This window comes from Hylobates moloch, unplaced genomic scaffold (assembly GCF_009828535.3).
Source record: "Hylobates moloch isolate HMO894 unplaced genomic scaffold, HMol_V3 SCAFFOLD_15, whole genome shotgun sequence".
NCBI lineage: Eukaryota > Metazoa > Chordata > Mammalia > Primates > Hylobatidae > Hylobates > Hylobates moloch.
In genome coordinates this window covers 1,963,967-1,986,038 of record NW_026652290.1, presented here as the reverse complement: position 1 = coordinate 1,986,038, position 22,072 = coordinate 1,963,967, and the positions used below count along the sequence as shown (strand labels likewise).

At 48.6% G+C, this 22,072-nt stretch overlaps 1 protein-coding gene across 1 annotated transcript; it reads right to left on the bottom strand.

Moving 5' to 3' along the window:
- Positions 1–4,167: 4,167 nt before the first annotated feature.
- Positions 4,168–21,893, bottom strand: ST6GALNAC1 (ST6 N-acetylgalactosaminide alpha-2,6-sialyltransferase 1). Its single transcript, XM_032177605.2, has 9 exons — positions 21,736–21,893; positions 9,416–10,115; positions 7,736–7,904; positions 7,395–7,566; positions 6,455–6,593; positions 6,093–6,196; positions 5,841–5,930; positions 5,654–5,753; positions 4,168–5,362 (listed from the first exon to the last, which is right to left on the bottom strand). The coding sequence occupies exons 1-9, from the start codon at positions 21,864–21,866 to the stop codon at positions 5,165–5,167; spliced, it is 1,803 nt and encodes a 600-aa protein (XP_032033496.1). The 5' UTR covers positions 21,867–21,893; the 3' UTR covers positions 4,168–5,164.
- Between the last annotated feature and the right edge of the window lie 179 nt (positions 21,894–22,072).

Below are 22,072 nucleotides of genomic sequence, written 5' to 3'. Positions count from 1 at the left end.
TTAGCTCACTGCAACCTCTGCCCCTCGGGTTCAAGCGATTCTTCTGCCTCAGCCTCCTGAGTAGCTGGGATTACATGCATGTGCCACCATGCCCGGCTAATTTTGTATTTTTAGTGGAGACGGGGTTTCTTCATGTTGGTCAGGCTGGTCTTGAACTCTCGACCTCAGGTGATCTGCCTGCCTCAGTCTCCCAAAGTGCTGGCATTACAGATGTGAGCCACCACGCCCAGCCTTATTGTTAGGTTTATTTGTTTCTCTTTGTATTCAATTTTAGTATTTTTCCCCATCCTGTTGATTTCATTATTTTTTGAGTATGTAAAGTGCGAAAGCAAAACTGCAAAAAGGTGTACTCGGAGTAGTGCCACTGCCTCTACTGACCCTTATTCACTCTCTTATCCCTTCCGCCCTATTCCTATTTAGCCCCCTTAGGTAACCAATCTCATTAGGTTTTGGTAAATCTTTTCTTCGTGTTTCTTTCTTTTTTTTGAGGTGAAGTCTCGCTCTGTCACCCAGGCTGGAATGCAGTGGCACGATCTTGGCTCACTGCAACCTCCGTCTCCCAGGTTCAAGTGATTCTCCTCCCTCAGCCTCCTGAGTAGCTGGGACTACAGGCACGTGCCACCACGCCCAGCTAATTTTTTATTTTTATTTTGTATTTTTTGTAGAGATCCTCATCTTCTTTGCCATGTTGGCCACCCACCTCGGCCTCCCAAAGTGCTGGGATTACAGGCGTGAGCCACCACACCTGGTTGCATATTTCTTATTCTATCTTGTACAAGGCATAAGTACTGTTCAATTAAATTTGTCCTAAGGCTGCCTCTGTAGGTAGAGAACTGTGGTTTGTAAACAAACTACAACCTAAAGCTGAGAGAATATTCTTGTAACAAATAGCCAAGTCCTGGTCAATCATAGCAGCTGGGCTTTCAACCAGTCACAGACTGCAAACTGTTCAGATTTGTCCAAATAAGGCAAAAGTGGAGCCGTAACCAATCCAGCTGTTTCTTCTCTTTTCTTTCTTTCTTTCTTTTTTTTTTTTTGAGATGGAGTCTCACTCTGTCACCAGGCTGGAGTGCAGTGGCACGATCTGGGCTCACTGCAACCTTCGCCTTTTGGGTTCAAGCAATTCTCCTGCCTCAGCCTCCCTAGTAGCTGGGACTACAGGTGCGCGTCACCACGCCCAGCTAATTTTTGTACTTTTGGTAGGGATGGGGTTTCACCATGTTGGCCAGAATGGTCTCGATCTCTTGACCTCGTGATCTGCCCACCTTGGCCTCCCAAAGTGTTGGGATTACAGGCGTAAGCCACCGCACCCACCCTTCTTTTTATTTTTGAGATGGAGTTTCACTCTGTCACCAGGCTAGAGTGCAGTGGCGTGATCTCGGCTCAGTGCAACCTGTGCCTCCCAGGTTCAAGCAATTCTTCTGCCTCAGCCTCCCAAGTAGCTGGAATTACAGGCACCCACCACCACACCCGGCTAATTTTTGTATTTTTAGTAGAGACGGGGTTTCGCCATTTGGCCAGGCTAGTCTCGAACTCCTGACTTCAGGTGATCCACCTGCCTCGGCTTCCCAAAGTGTTGGCATTACAGGCGTGAGCCACAACACCCGGCCCAATCCAGCTGTTTCTGTACATCACTTCCCTTTTCTGTCTATAAGTACTGCCTACCCAGGTTGCTGGGTAGAGCTCTCTGAACCTTTACTGGTTCAGGGTGCTGCCCGATTCATTGTTTCTTTGCTCAAAAAACCTTCTAAATTTAATTTGTTTAAAGTCTTTCTTTTCTTTTCTTTTTTTTTTCCTTGTTTTTGTTTTTGTTTAATAGAGACCGGGGTCTTGTTACGTTGCCCAGGCTGGTCTTGAAATCCTGGCCTCTAGTGATCCTCCTGCCTCAGCCTCCCAAAGTTCTGGGATTACAGGCATGAACCACCGCGCCTGGCCTGCATTTCTTACTATGAGTCAAACTGAACATTTTTTTCACATGTCTAAGAATCATTTTTACATCTTTTTTGGGGAGTTGCTGTTCATATTTTTTTTTTTGCCTATTTTTCTATTAGGTTTTTGGTCTATCTTCCTCAAAGTCCTTCACTATATATATATATATAAACCATTTATCCATGATATATGTGGCAAATATTTTCTCCCACTTTTTAATTTGTCTTTTGACCTCATGGTGATTTTTTTCACCATGCAACATTTTATTAATTTTTTTTTTTTTTTGAGACAGAGTCTTGCCCTCTTACCAGGCTGGAATGCAGTGGCGTGATCTTGGCTCACTGCAACCTCGGCTTCCCGGGTTCAAGTAATTCTTCTGCCTCAGCTTCCTGAGTAGCTGGGACTACAGGCACACGCCACCATGCCCAGCTAATTTTTGTATTTTTAGTAGAGATGGGGTTTCACCATGTTGGCCAGAATGGTCTCAATCTCTTGACCTCATGATCCGCCCACCTTGGCCTCCCAAAGTGCTGGGATTATAGGCATGAGCCACCGTGCCCGGCCCATTTTATTAATTTTATGTAGTAAAATTTACCAGTCTCGTATTGCCTTTGGATTGTGAGTCCTAGTTAGAAATCTTTTTCTTACATTCTGGTCAAAGAGCTACTCACCCATGAATTCTTAGAACTCTTGTCATTTCATTCTTTCTTTTTTTTTTTTTTTTTTGAGACAGTCTTGCTCTATCGCCCAGGCTGGAGTGCAATGTCGTGATCTCTGCTCACTGCAACCTCCGCCTCCTGGGTTCAAGTGATTCTCCTGCCTCAGCCTCCTGAGTAGCTGGGATTACAGGCATGCGCCACCAGGCCTGGCTAATTTTTTGTATTTTTATTAGAGATAGCATTTTACCGTATTGGCCAGGCTGGTCTCGAACTCTTGACCTTCTGATCCGCCTGCCTCAGCCTCTGTCATTTCATTTCTTTACATTTAGATCTCTGAACCATCTGGAATTTAATTGTCGATGGGAGTTACAGACCTAGTTTGATTTCTTTCTAAATGACCACCTGGCTGTCTGAGCACTATTAATCACAATGCTTGGGTCTATTTCTGGACCTTCTATTCCATTCCACTGGTCTGTCTATTCCTGCTTCAGTACCACACTGTTTTAATTATAGAGACTTTATAGTATGTCTGAATATTTGGTAGAGGTAGACCTCTCTCATAGCTTTTCTTTCGCAGGTATTCCTAGCTCTTCTTACATTTTTATCCTTCCATATGAATGTGTGTATTAGTTTAGGCTCTAGAAAAAATATTTTGGCATTTTACTAGAATCGCATTAAATTTATTAATTAACTTGAGGAGAACTGACATATATTGATGATATTGAGTCATCTTTTCCAAGAACAAAAGATGACTTGGCTTATTCAGGTCTACTTCTGTGTTTTTCAGGAGTGTTAATGTTTTCCTCATACAGACATTGTTGCTCTTTACATTTAAATGGATTTCTCTACATTATACCCTCTACTTGATGATTATTTATGTTTATGACAGTTACTGATTTCCGTCTGCTAATCTTATATCCAGCTAACTTACTATAACATGTAGCCTATTTATCAGCTTTCGTCATCTTTTCTAATTCTTATGCCTCTAATTGACCTATCCTTTCTAATTCTATTGGCCTATACTAGCAGAGTGAGCTAACCCATCAGTATATTCCACTTTGGACTCAGAGTAACACTCAGTGAGGCTGAGTCGTTAAGTTTAGGTAGCCTGAGTTTAAATTTGAGGAGGCCAATATGGGGGTAAGGGGGCTCTCTGCCCGTGGCTACTCATTTTCTCTCCTGCTCTGACCTGATGTGGTGTCCACCCTGTCAAAGTCATTGTGACTAGAACTTTGTGGGGGAAAAGCATTTATTGCTTTTTATTGCAGAACTGAGGAGCCTGGGGTGCCGCGGAGGACAGGGCACCACGAACAGGGCGCTGAGCTGCCGCCACCTGCCGCCCAGAGCTGGCACTGCACCCTTTTAGTGCAAAGCAAATCCCTGTCCCGTTGGTCTCCACCTTCCCTGACCATGAAGTCTAAAGGGAAGCTCCCCTCTCTCCCTTCCACTCTCCTACCAAGCGTCCTTTATTCTATTTATTTATTTATTTGTTATTTTTATTTTTGTTATTTTTTGAGACAGAGTCTTGCTCTGTCGCCCAGGCTGGAGTGCAGTGGTGTAATCTCGGCTCACTGCAACTCCACCTCCCAGGTTCAAGGGATTCTCCTGTCTCAGCCTCCCAAGTAGCTGGGATTAGAGGCGCCCGCCACCACGCCTGGCTTACTTTTGTATTTTTAGTAGAGACGGGGTTTCACCATGTTGGCCAGGCTGGTCTCGATCTCCTGGCCTCAAGTGATCTGCCTGCCTTGGCCTCCCAAAGTGCTGGGATTGCAGACCACTGTGCCCGGCCACTTTATTCTATTTAGAATTGTTAGGGTTGTCCCAGGCTCCAGTGTCCAAATCCTGCAGATAGAGCTCTAAGGGTAAGGTGAACTGAAACGTCTTTGGCTTAGCTCAGTTCTCGTCGTGGGGGTTTGAGAAAGAAAGCAGGTTAATGGGGAGAATAGAAGAATGAAAGGGACCACGTGCAAAACCGGTCCCTATCCACGGAGTAACAACTAGTTGCATCTTCGCTGTACGAAATGTATTTGCCTTCCCATGGACAACAATCATTTGTATTATTATCAGTTTTCTACAACACGTAGAGCTGTCAAATAGCTTAAAGACAAGGACAAGTATAGACCCTTCTAGAATCAGATAACCCCTAGAAAGGTCTTCTAGACAATCTGTAGTGAAGTGAAGTAATACCTTCAAGATTTCACAACTGTAAACTCGATCTGGAATTCAAACCAGATCTATATGTTTCTGTAAATCCAGGCTCATTTTTCTGTATCAAGAAGCTTTTGGATTGGAAGAGTGTTTTTCAGCAGGAATTGTGGTATTGACTACTCATCACCCCATTTAGTTAAAAATCCCTGGCCTCAGGCCCTACAGCAATGTACTGAAGAACTTCAGAACCTCAGTTAGCCATTTGCCATCCTGACAGAGTCTTGTCCGCAGTTCAGGTGTTCCCTCGGAACTCCTGAAGGGCTTGGAGCTTGGTCGGAGCCCTGGGGGAATGGCCAGAGAGTCTCAAGATTCCCACTATACCCTGTGCCTTGGAGCAGGGAAGGAGACCACGGCAGCCCAGGCCCGGGTCAGTTCTTGGCTTTGGCAGTTCCGGGACTGGGACGCTGGTACAGCTGGATTATCCCTTCATCGTGTAGCCGCTTCCAGACTTCTCTCTCCAGCTTGAAGTCATGGTTTATGTAAAAGATCAGCCGCTTCCATGACGTATCATAGTAGTGATCAGAAAAGCGCTCGTGGCCCTCAGTGATGAAGCCATAAGCATTCACCTACATCACGGTTGGAGGAGAAACACGGCCTTTAGTTGCTGTTGCCCAGGCTTCTTCTCATGGCTAATTCTGTGTTGAGGGGTGGGGGTTCTTTTCCCTGGCTCCATCCCTAGCGGTCTGGGTGCAGGTCCCTAGATACGCATGCATAGCTGCGTGCACCCATACTCATGCCCACCCTCCTTCCCACCAGAGGTGTGCACCCAGCCCATGCATTGTCCTATGCTGAACAGGCCCAGGAATAGCCTCAGAGCTGTTTCTCCAGGTATTTCTGCAGCTGCAGTGGAGCCTTACCTGGTCACAGAGGTGAAGGGCAGTGAGCAGCAGGAGAGCCCCAGTGGTGGGGCGGTATATCCTCCAGTGGGCACCATCCAGGCTCTTAGACCTCAGAAACCTGTGAAATGCCCCAGACCCCCAAATGTCAGGAGGCTGCAAGGATAACAGGGACCTGGGCTACGTGTCACGTGCTTTCTGCTCTAACCTGTTCTTCATGTATCGGAGAAAGTCTGGGTGCAGCAACAGGTACCTGTCCATGTGCAGGGCTTCCCGAAAAGCTTCCTGGGGTCTGTGCCTGTGGTTAGGAAGGGGTCATTCAGACTCAGCTTCCTTACCTGGCCTGGGGTATCCCATCTCCAGGTGATAGCTAAGGCTGTCCCCACCTGTCCAACCCTTTAGAGCCACTCATGACATGGCTCAGCCTGGGATAAGGGGTTGGCAGGAGGACAGTGGGTACCTGAACCAGAAAAGGTTTTTTGACGTCACCGTCTGATTCATAAGCAGTGCTTCCAGCCACTCATAGTCCCGGGTGCCTTCCAGGAAGTGCAAGTAGCGGACGTCCTGAGGACCAAGGACAAGGAGTGGTCCAAAGGTACTGCCTTCAGGAGCACCAGCTGGGGGGGCCCAGCTCTGACTCCAACTGCTCGCTTGCTCTCCTCTGGACTGGTCTGACTGTCCTCCCCACTCCTGCCCTTATAGGAGGGGAGCCTGTACCAACCATAGACTCCATCCGGATGAAAGCCTCTCCTCTCCCTTCTCACCTGTTGTGCTCCCTCATCCAGAGTCTGGGTGTGACCAGGCTCCTTCCTCTTTGCTCACCTTCCCGAGAGGCACGTTCTTGAAACCCCGATTGCCCAATATAAGGAGTGACTGGGTCAGGGAGAAGGCGGTAAAGCCATAGAAGGATGTCCGAGTCCCCACATCCTGTTCGTAGCCTTTAATGAGAGCTCCGCTCAATCTGTGCAGAAAGACACAATCGGACGGAACAGGTGAGCAGAGGACGGAGATTTGTGTAGGTGGATGGGGAAAGGAAGGAGAAATGGGGGAGGCAGCAGTTCTGTGCTGAATCTCTGGAGAGCCTAGGAATTCCACCTTCCAGATGCAGGCATGGAACACCCTATGGGTCTCTCAGAAGAGTCCATGTCTGCAGAAGAGGGGCTGGAGAGGGGCTGGAGAGGGGCAGGAGAGGGGCTGGAGGGGGCAGGAGAGAGGGTGGAGGGGCAGAGAGTGGTGAGAGGCAGGAGAGGGGAGGGTCGGAGAGGGCAGAGAGGGTGAGGTGAGAGGGCTGGTGAGGGGACAAGAGGGGCAGAGAGGGGCAGGGAGGGGGAGAGGGGGGTGAGAGGCGTGAGGGGGGAGAGCGGGAGAGGGGGGCACAGAGGGTGAGGGGTGAGAGGGGTGAGGGTGGAGAGGGCAGAGGGGGGGGAGGGTGAGAGGGGTGAGGGGGCCTGAGGGGAGAGGGGCAGGGAGGGGTGAGAGGGGTGGGGGGGCAGAGGGGGGGAGGGGGGCAGAGAGGGGTGGGGGGCTGGAGGGGGCAGGAGAGGGGCAGGGGAGGGGCTGGAGAGGGGCTGGAGGGGGCAGGAGAGGGGCTGGAGAGGGGCAGGAGAGGGCAGGAGAGGGGCTGGAGAGGGGCTGGAGAGGGGCTGGAGAGGGGCAGGAGAGGGGCTGGAGAGGAGCAGGAGAGGGGCTAGAGGGGGCAGGAGAGGGGCTGGAGGGGGCAGGAGAGGGGCTGGAGAGGGGAACTTGGGTGGGGACAGCTTACCGGAACACGTAGTCATGACTGTCTATCTCCTGGCCCATGTGGGAGTTGTTCAGGATGCCCCCATTGCCCACCACGGCACAGGTGATGCACCGGAGGCTTCCAGCGGGGAGGCTGGCCAGGAGCAGCTGCTGCTGGGGCACTGGAGGGAAGCGTGTCACGACCTTCTGCACCACTGGAACAAGAGCGGGGGTGCTCCATTCAGAGCCCTGGGAGGGACAGGAGTCCGACCCATCATTCCTCCCAGGTCTGGCAAACCCCAGGGAAGAGGCAGACCAGAAAGCCAGCTGCCCTCTGCCCCGGCCTACTGTGCACCCACACCTTCCCCTGGGGTAAGGACTCACAGGAGTAGTTGAGCTCCATGAAGCCAAAGGGTGGTGCAAAGTGTTCCAGGCGGTCCCACTCACTCTGGTTGAAGTGTCTGGAGTCCAGGAAGAGAGTGAGGTTGGCCAGAAAGAGTTTCTGGAGCCACAGCGACTTGGAGGCTTTGATCTTCACAGAGTCAGGGCAAGTCTATATGCAGGAGGACGAAGTCAGGAAGGGAGAGACCCAGAAAGGCCATCGGCCGGGGGCTGCACCACTGCAGCGAGGGCTGGGGCTCGCAGTTTGGAAGGCACGGCCTCTGCTACCTCTTCCATCCTGTTCTCAGGGTCTGCTCACCCTCCCCTCCCCATTGTCTGGGCTCACTGTGGTCCTGAGGGTTCCGGAAAACGGGTGTTCTTGGCTGTCAAGGCAAATGCATCTAGGCCGGGCGCGGTGGCTCACGCCTGTAATCCCAGCACTTTGGGAGGCCGAGGTGGGCGGATCACAAGGTCAGGAGATCGAGACCATCCTGGCTAACACGGTGAAACCCCGTCTCTACTAAAAATACAAAAAATTAGCTGGGCGTGGTGGCGGGCGCCTGTAGTCCCAGCTACTCAGGAGGCTGAGACAGGAGAATGGTGTGAACCCGGGAGGCGGAGCTTGCAGTGAGCCGAGATGGCGCCACTGCACTCCAGCCTGGGCGACAGAGCGAGACTCTGTCTCAAAAAAAAAAAAAACAAAAAAACAAAAAACGCAAATGCACCTTTGTAAGTGTGAGAGGGGCCACATCCTGGGAATGTGGCATGTGTCCAGTGTGCTGTCAGGGCCATGCTTGTAGTCATATGTGTGTAAATGTGTGCATTTTGTGGGCCTCCCTCCCTCCCTCCCTCCCTGCCTCCCTCCTTCCCTCCTTCCCTTCCTTCCCTTCCTTCCCTTTGTTCCCTTCCTTCCCTTCCTTCCCTTCCCTTTCCTTCCTTCCTTCCTTCCTTCCTTCCTTCCTTCCTTCCTTCCTTCCCTCCGACAGGGTCTCACTCTGTTGCCCAGGCTGAAGTGCAGTGGTGCCATCATAGTTCACTTTATCCTCAAGTGATCCCCCCGCCTCAGCCCCCTGAGTAGCTGGGACTACAGGCATGTGCCACTATACGCAGCAACATGCACATTTTGGATACTGCCCCTCTGTGCAAGGACAGGTGAGAAGGACCATGCGGGTGGGTGTGGTTCATTCAGGCTGTTTCCTTAGGGTTGGGAGAGAGTGAAGGTTGTGGAATTGACTTTGCCGGGAAGACAAGGCATTACTGGAGGACAGAGCTGGGCGTGAGGTTGGGGTGTCCTTGTCTGTGAGTCCCTCCCCTGCAGCCTCTGCAAGAGGGTGGGGATTGAGGGGCCAAGCCCCAGAGTAGATCACACTCTGTCACCCCAGATGGATGACCTCCAGGCCTCAGGAGCTCCAGGGCAGGCCCCATCTCACTCACCCCTCTTATGCTGTTCACACCAGGGGTCCGGGGCCTGCCTGCTCCTCCTCCGCCATTGTGGCCATCATTGGAAAGACAGGTGGGGCAGAGTCTTGTAGGGCTGAGCTCTGCCTCATAGTGAGCTTGGGGCAGGATAAGACAAAGTCTAGAAGCAGAGCCCAGGAGGTGAGGAGAGGGTGGGCTGGGCTGTCTCTCAGGAGGGGCTTCAGAGCTGGGAGCCAGAGGGAAGGGATGGTGGCAAAAACTCACCGTCTGAAGGCCCCCCGTTTCGAAGCTGTATTTTTCCTCAAAATCCCACCGAGGCTCAGACTTGAAGTTGGCGGCCTTCAGTCTTTGGTTTCTCTGCGTCGTGGGGCTCTGGAAAGGGGCAGGGGGTGGGGTGGCCTGAGCTTTCTTCCCCTTGGGTGGGATGACTGCCGTGGTCACTCCTTTCTGTCTCGTCCTTGTTGACACTGCTCCTGTGGGAGCCAGCATTCTGTGCCAACTTTTGGGAATGAGCGTCTTGGCTGTGGTCGCCGCTTTGCCCTGGTGCTTCACCGACACCGTCCTGGAGGCCGTCAGCTTCCTGGTCTGGCCCCCATTTCCTTGGGTCGTCTTTGTGTCCTGGCTCTTCCATGATTTTGCCTCTGTCCTGCCAGAGGCCATCCCTGTGTCTTGCCCTCTGGGTGACAGTGTGTTCACCATGGTTTTCTCTTTCTCTGGGCTCTTCCATGCTGCCCTCTGTGCTGTGTCGGGCACCTTGTCCTGCTCCTCCGGCGGTGCCTGGTTGGCCTCCTTTCCTCTGTCTGTGGCGGTGTGGGCCTTGGGCTGGGTTTGTGTGTCGAGGGCATTGTTCTCTGGCGCTGGCTCTGCATAGATGGTTGTCCTCCTTGCTCTTGCGGGTGCCTGGGACTTAGGCTTTGCCAGGGACTGTGGAGACCTTTCTTTAATGTTCTCTGTGTGTTGATGCCTAGGGACAGAGATAACCTTTGATGAAGGCTGAAGATTGTGCAAACAGGTCAGAAGCATAAGTAGTTGTTTTTTTTTTTTTTTGAGACAGAGTCTTGCTCTGTCACCGGGCTGGAGTGCAGTGGTACAATCTCAGCTCACTGCAACCTCCATCTCCTGGGTTCAAGTCATTCTCCTGCCCCAGACCCCTGAGTAGCTGAGATTACAGGTGCCCGCCACCATGCCTGGCTAATTTTTGTATTTTTAGTAGAGATGGGGGTTTCACCATGCTGGCCAGGCTGGTCTTGAACTCCTGACCTGCCCAGTGATCCACCTGCCTCGGCCTCCCAAAGTGTTGGGATGACAGGCGTGAGCCACCGTGCCTGGCCAGAAAATAGATTGAAACAAAAGCGGAATAGAATTTGAGATATGTACACAGGACATACCGGAGAGCTTCTCATCCAACAAACGTTTACTACATGGCTATTCTTTTATTATTATTATTATTATTATTATTATACTTTAAGTTTTAGGGTACATGTGCACAATGTGCAGGTTTGTTACGTGTGTATCCATGTGTCATGTTGGTGTGCTGCACCCATTAAGTTGTCATTTAGCATTAGGTATATCTCCTAATGCTGTCCCTCCCCCCTCCCCTGTGCAGTGTGCTGTGCAGGCGCCGGGAATACAAATCTGAATAAGACACAGACCTTGGACCTATGGAATACACGATTATTGTTATTCAAGGCAGGAAACAAATGTCTTTGCTCCCTGGAGAAACGCAGGGCTGGCCAAGGCAATATGGGAAGCAGGCTGATTACCTATGCGAGCCCTTCCTCCATCAGGGCCTCCCAGCCTGAGCTACGCTGACCCTGAGTGGTATTTCCAGCCTTTCTCAGCCTCAAAGCAACACATTTATTCAGGGTTTCCAGTGGGGGCACTCTCTATTCTGACCTTGAAACTGAAGCCTAAATTTCCCAAGGGTGTTAGGAAAGGGCTGACAGCTGACAGTTCTTCCTCCTTACCTCCCAGGGATCCTTCCTGCTTGAAACACCTTTTTTTTTTTTTTGTGACGGAGTCTGGCTGTGTCGCCCAAGCTGAAGTGCAGTGGTGTGATCTCGGCTCACTGCACCCTCAACCTCCCTGGTTCAAGCAATTCCCCTGCCTCAGCCTCCCGAGTAGCTGGGATTTCAGTGCATGCCACCACGCCCGGCTATTTTTTTTTTTTTTTTGTATTTTTAGTAGAGATGGGGTTTCACCATGTTGGCCAGAATGGTCTTGATCTCTTGATCTTGTGATCTGCCCGCCTTGGCCTCCCAAAGTGCTGGGATTTTACGGGCATGAGCCACCGTGCCCAACCTTTTTTTTTTTTTTTCTTTAAGAGACAGGGTCTTGCTCTGTCGCCCAGGTTGGAGTGCAGTGGCACAATCATAGCTCACTACAGCCTCAAACTCCTGGGCTCAAGCGATCCTCTGGCCTCAGCCTCTCGAGTAGGTGGGACTACAGGCATGCAGCGTCATGCCCAGCTAATGTGTGTGTGTGTGTGTGTGTGTGTGTGTGTTTAGAGACTGGGTCTCACTCTGTTACCCAGGCTGGTCTCAAATTCCTCACCTCAAGTGATCCTCCGGCCTTGGCCTCCCAGAGTGTTGGTATTACAGGCTTGAGCCACTGCGTCTGGCCTAAACACACACATTTTTAACGGGACTTGCATAGAAAATGCCTCTGCCTTTGTTATATGACTCAAAGAAGTAGCTTGGATGAGAGATATTTCTGACTAGAAAGGAGAGATGGGCCTCAGGGCAGGGTTGGACTGAGATATGGAGCATCCCAAAAAGGCTAATGGGCTTCAAACCCTAATTCTTTCTGTATGTTTCATTTTCAACTAAGCAAAAGAAAAGGAAAAATTTATTATAAGAATAGAAAGCATTTCAAGGAACCCAAGAGCGGGAAGTAGTTGAGCCTCTGGGAGGGCTTGGAACCCGGAATCTCTCTCTAAGGCTTTGTCTCCATCTCACCTCTCCCTCTGAATCAGCTTTCTTCTACTCTTTCTTTCTGCCTCTGCAGACAGGCCTCCTCTGCTCTCCAGCCCACAGGCTGGTGGAAGACTGCCACTCATAACACCTGTGCTGGGGACTGTGGACTCTCTTTGCTCCCAATTTTTCACTCTAGCAGGAGAAGACTGTGGCCCCCTTGGGTCCTCTCTCCATCCCTTTCCAGGGGTCTCGGTCACATACTACGTGACATTCTGGGGCCCACTCTGTGCATGGGAGGAGGACACTTTCAAGAGGAAGAGGGGGTTATTGGTTCATGAACTGGGAAGACACCCCCAAAGTATCCATTCTGAAAGAATGCCACTCAACACAGAGTGAAAAACCTGAGTGAGTGAAGAACACACTCTTGATCAACTCATTCCACATTTGCCTAGTAGAAGGTCTGAGTGCTGTGCGGGTGGGTGTGAGGCTCACCACTCCCCTTGGTCTGACTACTCAGTGTGAGCTCCAAGCTCGCGTGGGCCATTCAGCAAAAACCAAGCTGTTCACCTGGTTTAACAAACAGCTCTTGTTACCTAGCAAAGCCTCTTGGTGGATTCACCCTGACCTCCACTTCCCAACCCCCAGCCTCAAGAAGTCTATGGAAACTTCCCTTCCAAACTCCGGCAGCACTCTGCAGAGAGGAATTCTGCTGAACGACATTTTCCGTATCTCGAACATTTTCACGGATGTAGCTGCCTGGCTGGCAGGCACCTTAACTTGGCCGTGGCGGGGAGAGATGATGAGGCAGGGGTGGTTTTTGACATCACACATCTCAGGCCACATAGCACGGACAGCTGGCCGTCTGCTTAGTGGCCACGCTGACCCTGAAGAGGTAAGGCACTCCTCTCTGGAACCCTGTCTAGCAGCAGGAATGGCGCAGTGACTCCTGGAAGGCCTATTCAACCGCAAATCTACAATTGATTGATGACTCGTTTAGGTTTTGCAGGAAGTCACAGCAATAACCCAGGTAGTGATAAAATTATGTAATTAAGTTTCATTGAATTCCCTATAATTACATACACCTATGATTGCTAGGGCTGTGGGTGTTGAGATAGGCATCTCCTTATTCTCATGCATGGTATTTACTAAATGCTCAAATTGTATCCATATGCTGAGTGCCCCACATTCAACGCGTTCAGCCCTGTGTGGTCCTGACCCTGTGAGCTGGGCTGGGGTGTGGGAAAGCTTTCTTCTATTAATGACTTCCACCCCAGAGGCACAGGCACATTAATCATGGATCATACCAAAACAACAAGCAACTTAACTGCATAATTCTGATCTACTAGGGAAGTAAAAATATAAAATGTTGCACTTTAATAAATGAATTTATTGGCTGGATGCGGTGGCTTATGCCTGTAGAGCCAGGATTTTGGGAGGCCGAGGTGGGCAGATCACCTGAGGTCAGGAGTTCAAGACCAGCCGGGCCAACATGGCAAAACCCCGTCTCTACTAAAAATACAAAAAAAATTAGTCGGGCATGGTGGCACACACCTGTAATCCCAGCTACTCGGGAGGCTGAGGCACGAGAATTGCTTGAACCTGGGCAGCAGAGGTTGCAGTGAGCTGAGATAGCACTACTGCACTCCAGCCTGGGTGACAGAGCAAGACTCCGTCTCAATTAAAAAATAATAATAATGGCCAGGCGTGGTGGCTCAGGCCTGTAATCCCAGCACTTTGGGAGGCCGAGGTGGGTGGATCACCTGAGGTCGGGAGTTCGAGACCAGCCTGACCAGCATGGAGAAACCCCATCTCTACTAAAAATACAAAATTAGCTGGGCATGGTGGTGCATGCCTGTAATCCCAGCTATTGGGAGGCTGAGGCAGGAGAATCACTTGAACTCGGGAGGCAGAGGTTGCAGTGAGCTGAGATTGCACCACTGCACTCCAGCCTAAGTGATATAGCAAGACTCTGTCTCAAAAAAACAAAAACAAAAAACAAAGTTTATTTTCCTTGGAAGATCCTGAAAGTTTTCTAAAAGTGAATGAATGCTTGATTTTTAAGACTTTACTTTGATTTTGGATGTGTCTATACGCTGCTTCCATGACTAAAAGCTGTATGATTGCCTTAATTCTCTTTGTATGCTGGAAAAAAATGGCAGAAATCCATATTCTCTTGTTATTCTGAGTATTCTTTTTTCAAATCAAAGCCTGTGTGGTGGTTTTCAGCCACCTCAATCTTAGTGGGGAGATCCTAGTGGGGATGTTATGTTCTGGGACTCGAGAGAAAACAGAGGGAAGATGAGTCAGTTGCTCCTCATCATACTTCAGTGGCTGGATCCAGTTTCCAGAGCTCCCCCTGAACAGACGGGTCCCCAGCATTCTCAGAGATGCCCCTCGCCTAGCTGAATTCACTGTGGGCCAGAATGCCAGTCAGCTGGTTTGAAAGTTAGATGTCCTCTCCCCGTAAAATACACAAACAGGCCAGGAGTGGTGGCTCACGCCTGTAATCCCAGCACTTTGGGAGGCTGAAGCAGGCGCATCACTTGAGGTCAGGAATTCAAGACCAGCCTGGCCAACATGGCGAAACCCTGTCTCTACTGAGAATACAAATATTAGCCGGGTGTGGTGGTGCATGCCTGTAATCCCAGCTCCTCAGGAGGCTAAGCCAGGAGAATTGCTGGAGCCTGGGAGGTGGAGGTTGCAGTGAGCAGAGATCGCACCACTGCACTCCAGTCTGGGCAGCAAAGAGAGACTCTGTCTCAACAACAACAACAACAACAAACCAACTCAATGAGACATCTTATGGAAAGTTCTACGAGAATTTGAAAACACAATGCAATGTTTATTCTGCAATATTCATTGAGTGGCCATGACATGACAGGCATTCAGAGGTATCTGCTGGAGATAAAGATAAAAAAAGCAATGGTCACTGGTTTTAAGAGGCTCACAGTCTATCAGAGAAACAGACATGAGTATAAGCAGCTGCCTTAAAGTGTCATCGGTATGATGATATTAGTTATACGTATGCGAGGCGGTGTGACAGCTTGGGGAGGCAGTTCTGCTTGGGGGGATACTTTGGTATGTAGGGGTTACCTAAGCTGAGTCTTTTTCTCCCGAGTCTTCAGAAGTGAACTTTTATGAATTTTTATTTTTATAAAAGCAACGTGTGCTTATTGCGGAAAAAGCAGAAACTGCCTTCCAACATGAAAGGATGGCAACCTCCTATTATCTCAGTCCCTTCAAAGAGTCTACTGTTAGTACCTCAGGGCATGAACAGCCGGATCCCTTTTCTACGCCTGTCATAGTTTTGAATATATATAATATTTTGAAATGTTACTTGTTTCCTTCTCCACCCTACCCCCATGCCCCCAGCAGTTAAGATTTGGTTTCATGTTCAAGAGGTAGTAAAACAGATCAATCTTGGAGAAGTTACGAGGGGGAAAGACTTCACCACTTCTTACTACCATTGTCCTTCCCCTGGAAAGATGTACTCTGGTGGGTGGCGGAAATGAGAGAAGGAGGGATCTGTGAGTTCCAAGGCCGGAGGACTCTGCTTCCTGGCAGTGTTCCAAGGGTCTAACAAGACCCCTGAAAAAAAAAAAAAAGACTCCCGAGCCTAGGAAGAGAGGACCACAGTGTCAGAAAAGTCTCACACCAAGCCGAGATCACGCCACCGCACTCCAGCCTGGACGGCAGAGGGAGACTCCGTTTCAAAAAAAGAAAAAAAAAAGAAAAGTCTCTCACATATAAACCAGGTGGACCTGAAAGAGCCAAGGGGCAGGAACAATGGCTGTTTCAGCAGCTACTCTGTAGCTAAGAGTCAGCGTCCCACTCCCGTGCCTTGGCACTGCATCAGATGTCCTGGAGCCCTTGATACCATCCTGCAGAGGAGCAAGAAGAGCTAAGATTAAGTTTTCCTGAAGCTTGGTGGATGGGAGTTCAGAATCAGAAATCAGGAGGTGATAGAAAATAAAGTTCTGTTCTTTTCTTCTTGGACACAGAGGCTCACTCTGTCGTCCAGGCTGGAGTGCAGTGGCATGATCTCGGCTCACTGGAAGCCAGTGCCCAGGTTCAAGCAATTCTTGTGCCTCAACCCCCTGAGTAGCTGGGATTACACGCACGTGCCGCCGTGCCCGGCTAATTTTCATATTTTTAGTAGAGGTGGAATTTTGCCTTTCTGGCCAGGCTGGAGAAAATAAAGTGACAACAAGAAAATGACAAACACAACCCATAGGTCTGTTTTTACAGCCCACTCTTTTTTTTTTTTTTTTATAGAATGCTTCACGAATTTGTGTGTCATCCTTGTGCAGGGGCCATGCTACACAGCTCACTCTTAATTACCATCTCTAAAGCTAAAACAAGCATAGATCTTCCAAAACATATTTATACCAGACTATGGAAGCCAAGCAGAGACATAGTCTTAGATGACATCTGCACATCAGTGAACAAATGATGCACGTGCGTGTGTCTTAAGATGATATGAGAGATGACCCAATGGGTTTGAAATCATAGAATTGTCTTTTTTGTTTTTTTTGAGACAGAGTCTTGCTGTGTCACCCAGGCTGGAGTGCAGTGGAGCAATCTTAGCTCACTGCAACCTCTGCCTCCCGAGTTCAAGCAAGTCTCCTGTGATAAAAGTGATAATACTCAGCCTCCCGAGTAGCTGGGATTACAGGCAACTGCCACCACGCCTGGCTAACTTTTGTATTTTTATTTATTGATTATTAGTATTTTTTTGAGATGGAGTTTCACTCTTGCTGCCCAGGCTGGAGTGTGGTGGCGTGCTCTCGGCTCACAGCAAGCTGCGCCTCCCAGATTCAGGCAATTCTCCCTGCCTCAGCCTCCCAAGTAGCTGGAATTACAGGCACCGGACCATGCCCGGCTAATTTTTGTATTTTTTAGGAGAGACAGGGTTTCACCATGTTGGTCAGGCTGGTCTCGAACTCCTGACCTCAGGTGATCCACCCACCTCGGTCTCCCAAAGTGCTGGGATTACAGGCATGAGCCACCGTGCCTGGCCTCATAGAATTGTCTTGAAATTCTTCCACTACACTCCTCCCACCATCCTATTTGTTGCCAAGTCCAGCTGATCTGACTTCTTCTCAGTCCTTTCTTCCTATTCACACTGTCCTTGCTCACGGTCTCATTAATGCTATCCTAAATCATTGCAATGACCTCTAAACTATCCCCTCTAAAACCATGTTCCCCCGATCATCCATCCTGTAATCTATCGACAGAGTGCTCTGCATAAAGCATGAATTTACTCAGCTAACTCGCTTACGCTAAAGTTTTTGAGAGCCATAAAGTGTAAACGTTTTGGCATGTTTTTTAAGGTGACAAATTCATTCTTTCATTAACAAGCATTTATAAAGCACCTCCACTGGATCCAGGCCCTGTTCATAGCACTGAGGAAACACAGACAAATGAGACAATGCCGGCTGGGTGCGGTGGCTCACGCCTGTAATCCCAGCACTTTGGGAGGCTGAGGCAGGTGGATCACTTGAGGCCAGGAGTTCAAGACCAGCCTGGCCAACATGGCGAAACCCTGTCTCCACTAAAAATACAATCATTAGCTGGGCGTGGTGGCGTGTGTCTGTAGTCCCAGCTACTCTGGAGGCTGAGGCAGGCTAATTGCTTGAACCTGGGAGTTGAGGTTGTAATGAGCCAAGATCGCGCCACTGCACTCCAGCCTGGGCGACAGAGCCAGACTCCATCTCGAAAAATAAATAAATAAAAGAAATTACATAACTCATGTAATCTCACAAATTCATACAATTACATGATAAACACACACACACACACTAGGTGCTCTACCTGGCTCTAAGCTCTTTTATTCCACCAAGCCAGCCAGGCCAGAGCTCAGACCTTGGCTGCTGGAGGTGGGGAGTGGGGGTGGGAGACGTGGGGGATGAGATGAGGGGGAGATTGGGGAAGCTGGGGAGCTTTTTTCAAGTTGTAACTCCTCCGGTATGGTTACTTAAGTGAGCGCCTGTCTTGGAGGATGGGGCTGGGGCGTCCCTGCCTGCCCTGCGGTTCATTCGGCTTCTGTCTGATGTTGGGGGCCCCTGTTGACTTGGTGATCTCTGCACATTAGTAAATGTGGTTTCTCTGGGGAGGGTTTCTCCTTTACACCGAGAATCTCCGCAGGAGGGTCCTTTCTAGGATCACGTCTCCCACTGCCCCCTGCGGCATTTGGTGTCCCCAAACACTGTTCTGGAGTGAGTGACCCATTATTGCTCCGGCAGGTAACTGGGCAGTTGAGGATTCTGGTCTCTGCCCCCCCACCAGGAAGCGCTGAACTTCCCTTCCACTGCCTTCTGGGCTGTGAAGACCTGAGAGGGAGGGGCAGGGTGGTTCTGTCTCTTCCCAGGTACATTACATCGTGGACAGTTCCAACAACTTCCTGCCTTCAGAAATCTCTAGACCAGAACCAGACACTGCTCTACTTAACATTTGCCCCTTAACTCCAGGGCATGTGGCATCTGCTGGGAAGGCCAGGCCCAGTCACTATGAGTGACTCTCGGGCAGCCCATTCCCACCCCAAAACATCGCCCCAGGAGGACTCTAACCCTCTGAGCTCCTCTCCTCCCCTGTCTTCTTATCTAAGCTAGCTTATCTTGGGTTTTTGTCAGTTGCAATCAAGTGTTCCAACAAATACAAACCTATATTCACATCATACACAAAAGTAAAATTCTGATGGGTTCTTATTAAGCTTAAAGAACAACAGTACAGAAATATTAGTAGAAAGTGTAAAAGAAAATGTATATAATGTTAGGGGTGGGAATGACCTTCCTAAAAATTGCACAAAGTCCAGTGACCACAAAGGAAAAGATGGACAAATTTTATTGATGTAACAATTACTTCTGTATGACATAAGGTATCACAAACAATGAAATAAAACCAAACAAATATCAGGCTGAAGAAGATATTTTGAAACAGGAATTAAAAGCAATTAAAGAACGTGTAAGCAAAAACTCAGATGTATGTAAAAAAACCCAATTCCCCCTAAGAAAGAAAAAGAGGTGGAATCCTTTAAAAATTAACTGCCTGTTTTTCTGTCTGTGGCCAGTGAGCCTTATCTGTCCCTTTCCCAGGTGTTGTGAAGACCTTGTTTCTTCAGCTGTGCAGCTGCAAGGTCACTAGGCAGATAAACTCAAGTCGTAAAACACATTTTTCCTTGAAAAGTAAGAAATGATGTAATGCATGTCTCAACTGAGTAACTGTCTTTGTTTCTTGCTTCTGTAATATGCTTCCCCCTGCACAGATCTCCCCCTGCCCCATGAAATGCTTAAAAGGTAACCTGACGCTTTGTTCGGGCTCAGTTTTTTTGGATGTTAATCTGACTGGGCCGGTGCACCTTAATAATGATAATAAATCCTCCTCAACCCCTCGGTCTCTCTGATCCCTAAATTATCCCGCTGCATTTAGAAGTATTGTAACATATATGATAAAAAGTTTAATATCCCTAATACACAAAAAGCTCCTACAAATATGAAAAAGATAAATAACTTAATAAAAAGGAAGAAAAGATATGAACAGGTCATTCACAGAAAAGTACAAATGACTAATAAAGTTAAGATTCTCAAATACATCAGTGATCTGAGAAATGCAAATTAAAAAGAGAAACACTTTCACCTATCAGATGATTAAGACTTCAAAACCTTAATGAAAGCCAGTGTGGTCCTGGGAGGTAAAGTGAACTCACACCTGTCAGTGTAGCATTCTGAGAGAACAATTCAATGGTGTCCATTGACATTTCATGTAAACATATCCATTGTCTTGGCAATTCCACTTCAAGAAATCTACCCGGAAATCACTTAGGCAAGTGCTCAAAGGTATGTGAGAAACTTGATAGGGGTTGGTTAAGTAAACAGTACCTACCCTGTGGAATGCTAAGCAACTGCTGAAAGAAGGGAGTAGACCTATATGTCCCGACATGGAAAGATGTCCATGATATAGTGTGACTTACAAGGTCAACCTGTAGAACGATATGTAGCATGAGATACATATATATGTATATACATATATACGTATATATACATACATATGAGATATATATAGCTCTCGTGCATATATATGTAAATCTATGATGTATGTGTGTATATATCTATATCTCTCTATATATACATCTATATATACATATATCTCTCATGCTACATATTGACATATAGTATATCAATATATAGCGTATATATTGTATATCTATCTCCATACTATATATAGATATCTATATCTCCATCTATCTATCCATCTATCTGTCCATCTAGCTGCCTGTCTATCTCTCTGTCTCTCTCTCTATCTGCCTATCTATCTATCTATCTATCTATCTATCTATCTATCTATCTATCTATCTATCTATCTATCTATCTATCTATCTATCTATCTATCTATCTATCTATCTATCTATCTATCATCTATCGGGCTTGTATAGCATAAAGGTAATGAGCACAGGGTATGGCACCAAAATGCCTGGGTTTGAATCTTGGCCCTGCCATATACTAGCAGGGTGATTTTGGGAGAATCACTTCAGTTCTGTGTGTCTCAGTGTCCTCCTAATAATGAGAATTAGTGAGTTAACGTACATTAAGCATTTAGAATAGGGGTTAGCTCGTAGTAAATACTATAGCAGTGTTAGCTACATAATAATAGAATTCTGTGTACCCTCAAGTGTCAAGAGTGGTCACCTTGAAGAGTGGATAGAGGTGGAGGTATAATAGGGAGACCCTCACTTCCTGCTTCACCTTTCTGTATTTTTTTTAACTCCATGAGATCCTGCATTACTTTCAACGTTTAAGAACAGTGAAATGAAATTATTGCTGGGCGCAGTGGCTCACGCCTGTCATCCCAGAGCTTTGGGAGGCCGAGGTGGGTAGATCACTTGAGGTCGGGAGTTCAAGACCAGCCTGGCCAACATGGTGAAAACCTATCTCTACTAAAAATACAAAAACTTAGCCAGGCCTGGTGGTATGCAGCTGTAGTCCTACCTACTCAGGAAGCTGAGGCTTGAACCTGGGAGGTGGAGGTTGCAGTGAGCCGAGATCACGCCACTGCACTCCAGCACTCCGGCAACAGAGTGAGACTCCATCTCAAAAAAAAAAAAAAAAAAGGGCCTCTCACTGCTGGAGATGTGTGTATTGTCTAAGAAAAATGGTCTAGAAGGTATTTTTGAAGGGTTAACTTGGCGTCCACAATTGAAACTGCCTCCCTAAGAGGGAGGCTCTCCATTTTACCAACAAACTTAGGGTGAGTCCGCGTCTGAAACGAGTGGAACACACAGGATGGCTCTTTCGCTTCAGGACGTAGAGAATGGTATGTAAGAACTAACCCAACGCTGCTGCCATTACTCACAGTCCCAGAGGGGAAAGCAGTCACGTCTTCTGTCTGCACTCTGCAGACCTAACCCATCAGTTCTCAAACTCCTGTACATGTCCCACGGTATCTGGACATGTCCATCCCATGGTGTCTTGGTTCCCCACCGCCACCCTTTCTGTTCCCTGCAAGTCTTCCCATTAGTCTTTCTTCCCAGTGGTTCTTGAGAACATTCCTGACCCCTGACACTCCCATGTGGACACACAGGTGGCTCAGACTTCCCCAGTCCTCCCTGGGCTATCATTTTTCTGTTTCCTCAAATGAATGAAATAAGAGGAGTGGAAAGGATGAGAATCTTACCTGGAAGGCTTTGTTTGAGGCTCCTTAATAAAGGAGGGCAAGGCGAAGAGAAAGAAGACCAGGACAGCCAGGAGCAAGGACCACTGGACGCCGTGGCTCAGGTGCCTGCACCTCCACAGGCGGGACCTCATGGTGGTGGGTCGGGTTCTAGAGGAAGGTTCTGCATGTCCCGGGGCCTCGATGTAGGCAGCTGGGAGTCTCACCGCTCAGGTTTCCTGACCAGGAAGTGCACACCCTTTGTCTTAACAATGAGCCACTCCGGCAAGTACCGAGTTTATCAGTCTCTGCCAAGGAAGGGAGGAACCGCCTTCACTGCTGTATGAAGGCTTATAGGCTG

Excerpts from the sequence above, each read along its gene's own strand:
- ST6GALNAC1 (XM_032177605.2), bottom strand. The coding sequence starts at position 21,866 with ATGAGGTCCCGCCTGTGGAGGTGCAGGCACCTGAGCCACGGCGTCCAG. Across the intron at positions 10,116-21,735 it reads CCTCAAACAAAGCCTTCCAG|GCATCAACACACAGAGAACA; the intron begins GTAAGATTCTCA and ends CTCTGTCCCTAG. Across the intron at positions 5,754-5,840 it reads CTCCGATACATGAAGAACAG|GTTTCTGAGGTCTAAGAGCC; the intron begins GTTAGAGCAGAA and ends GGCATTTCACAG.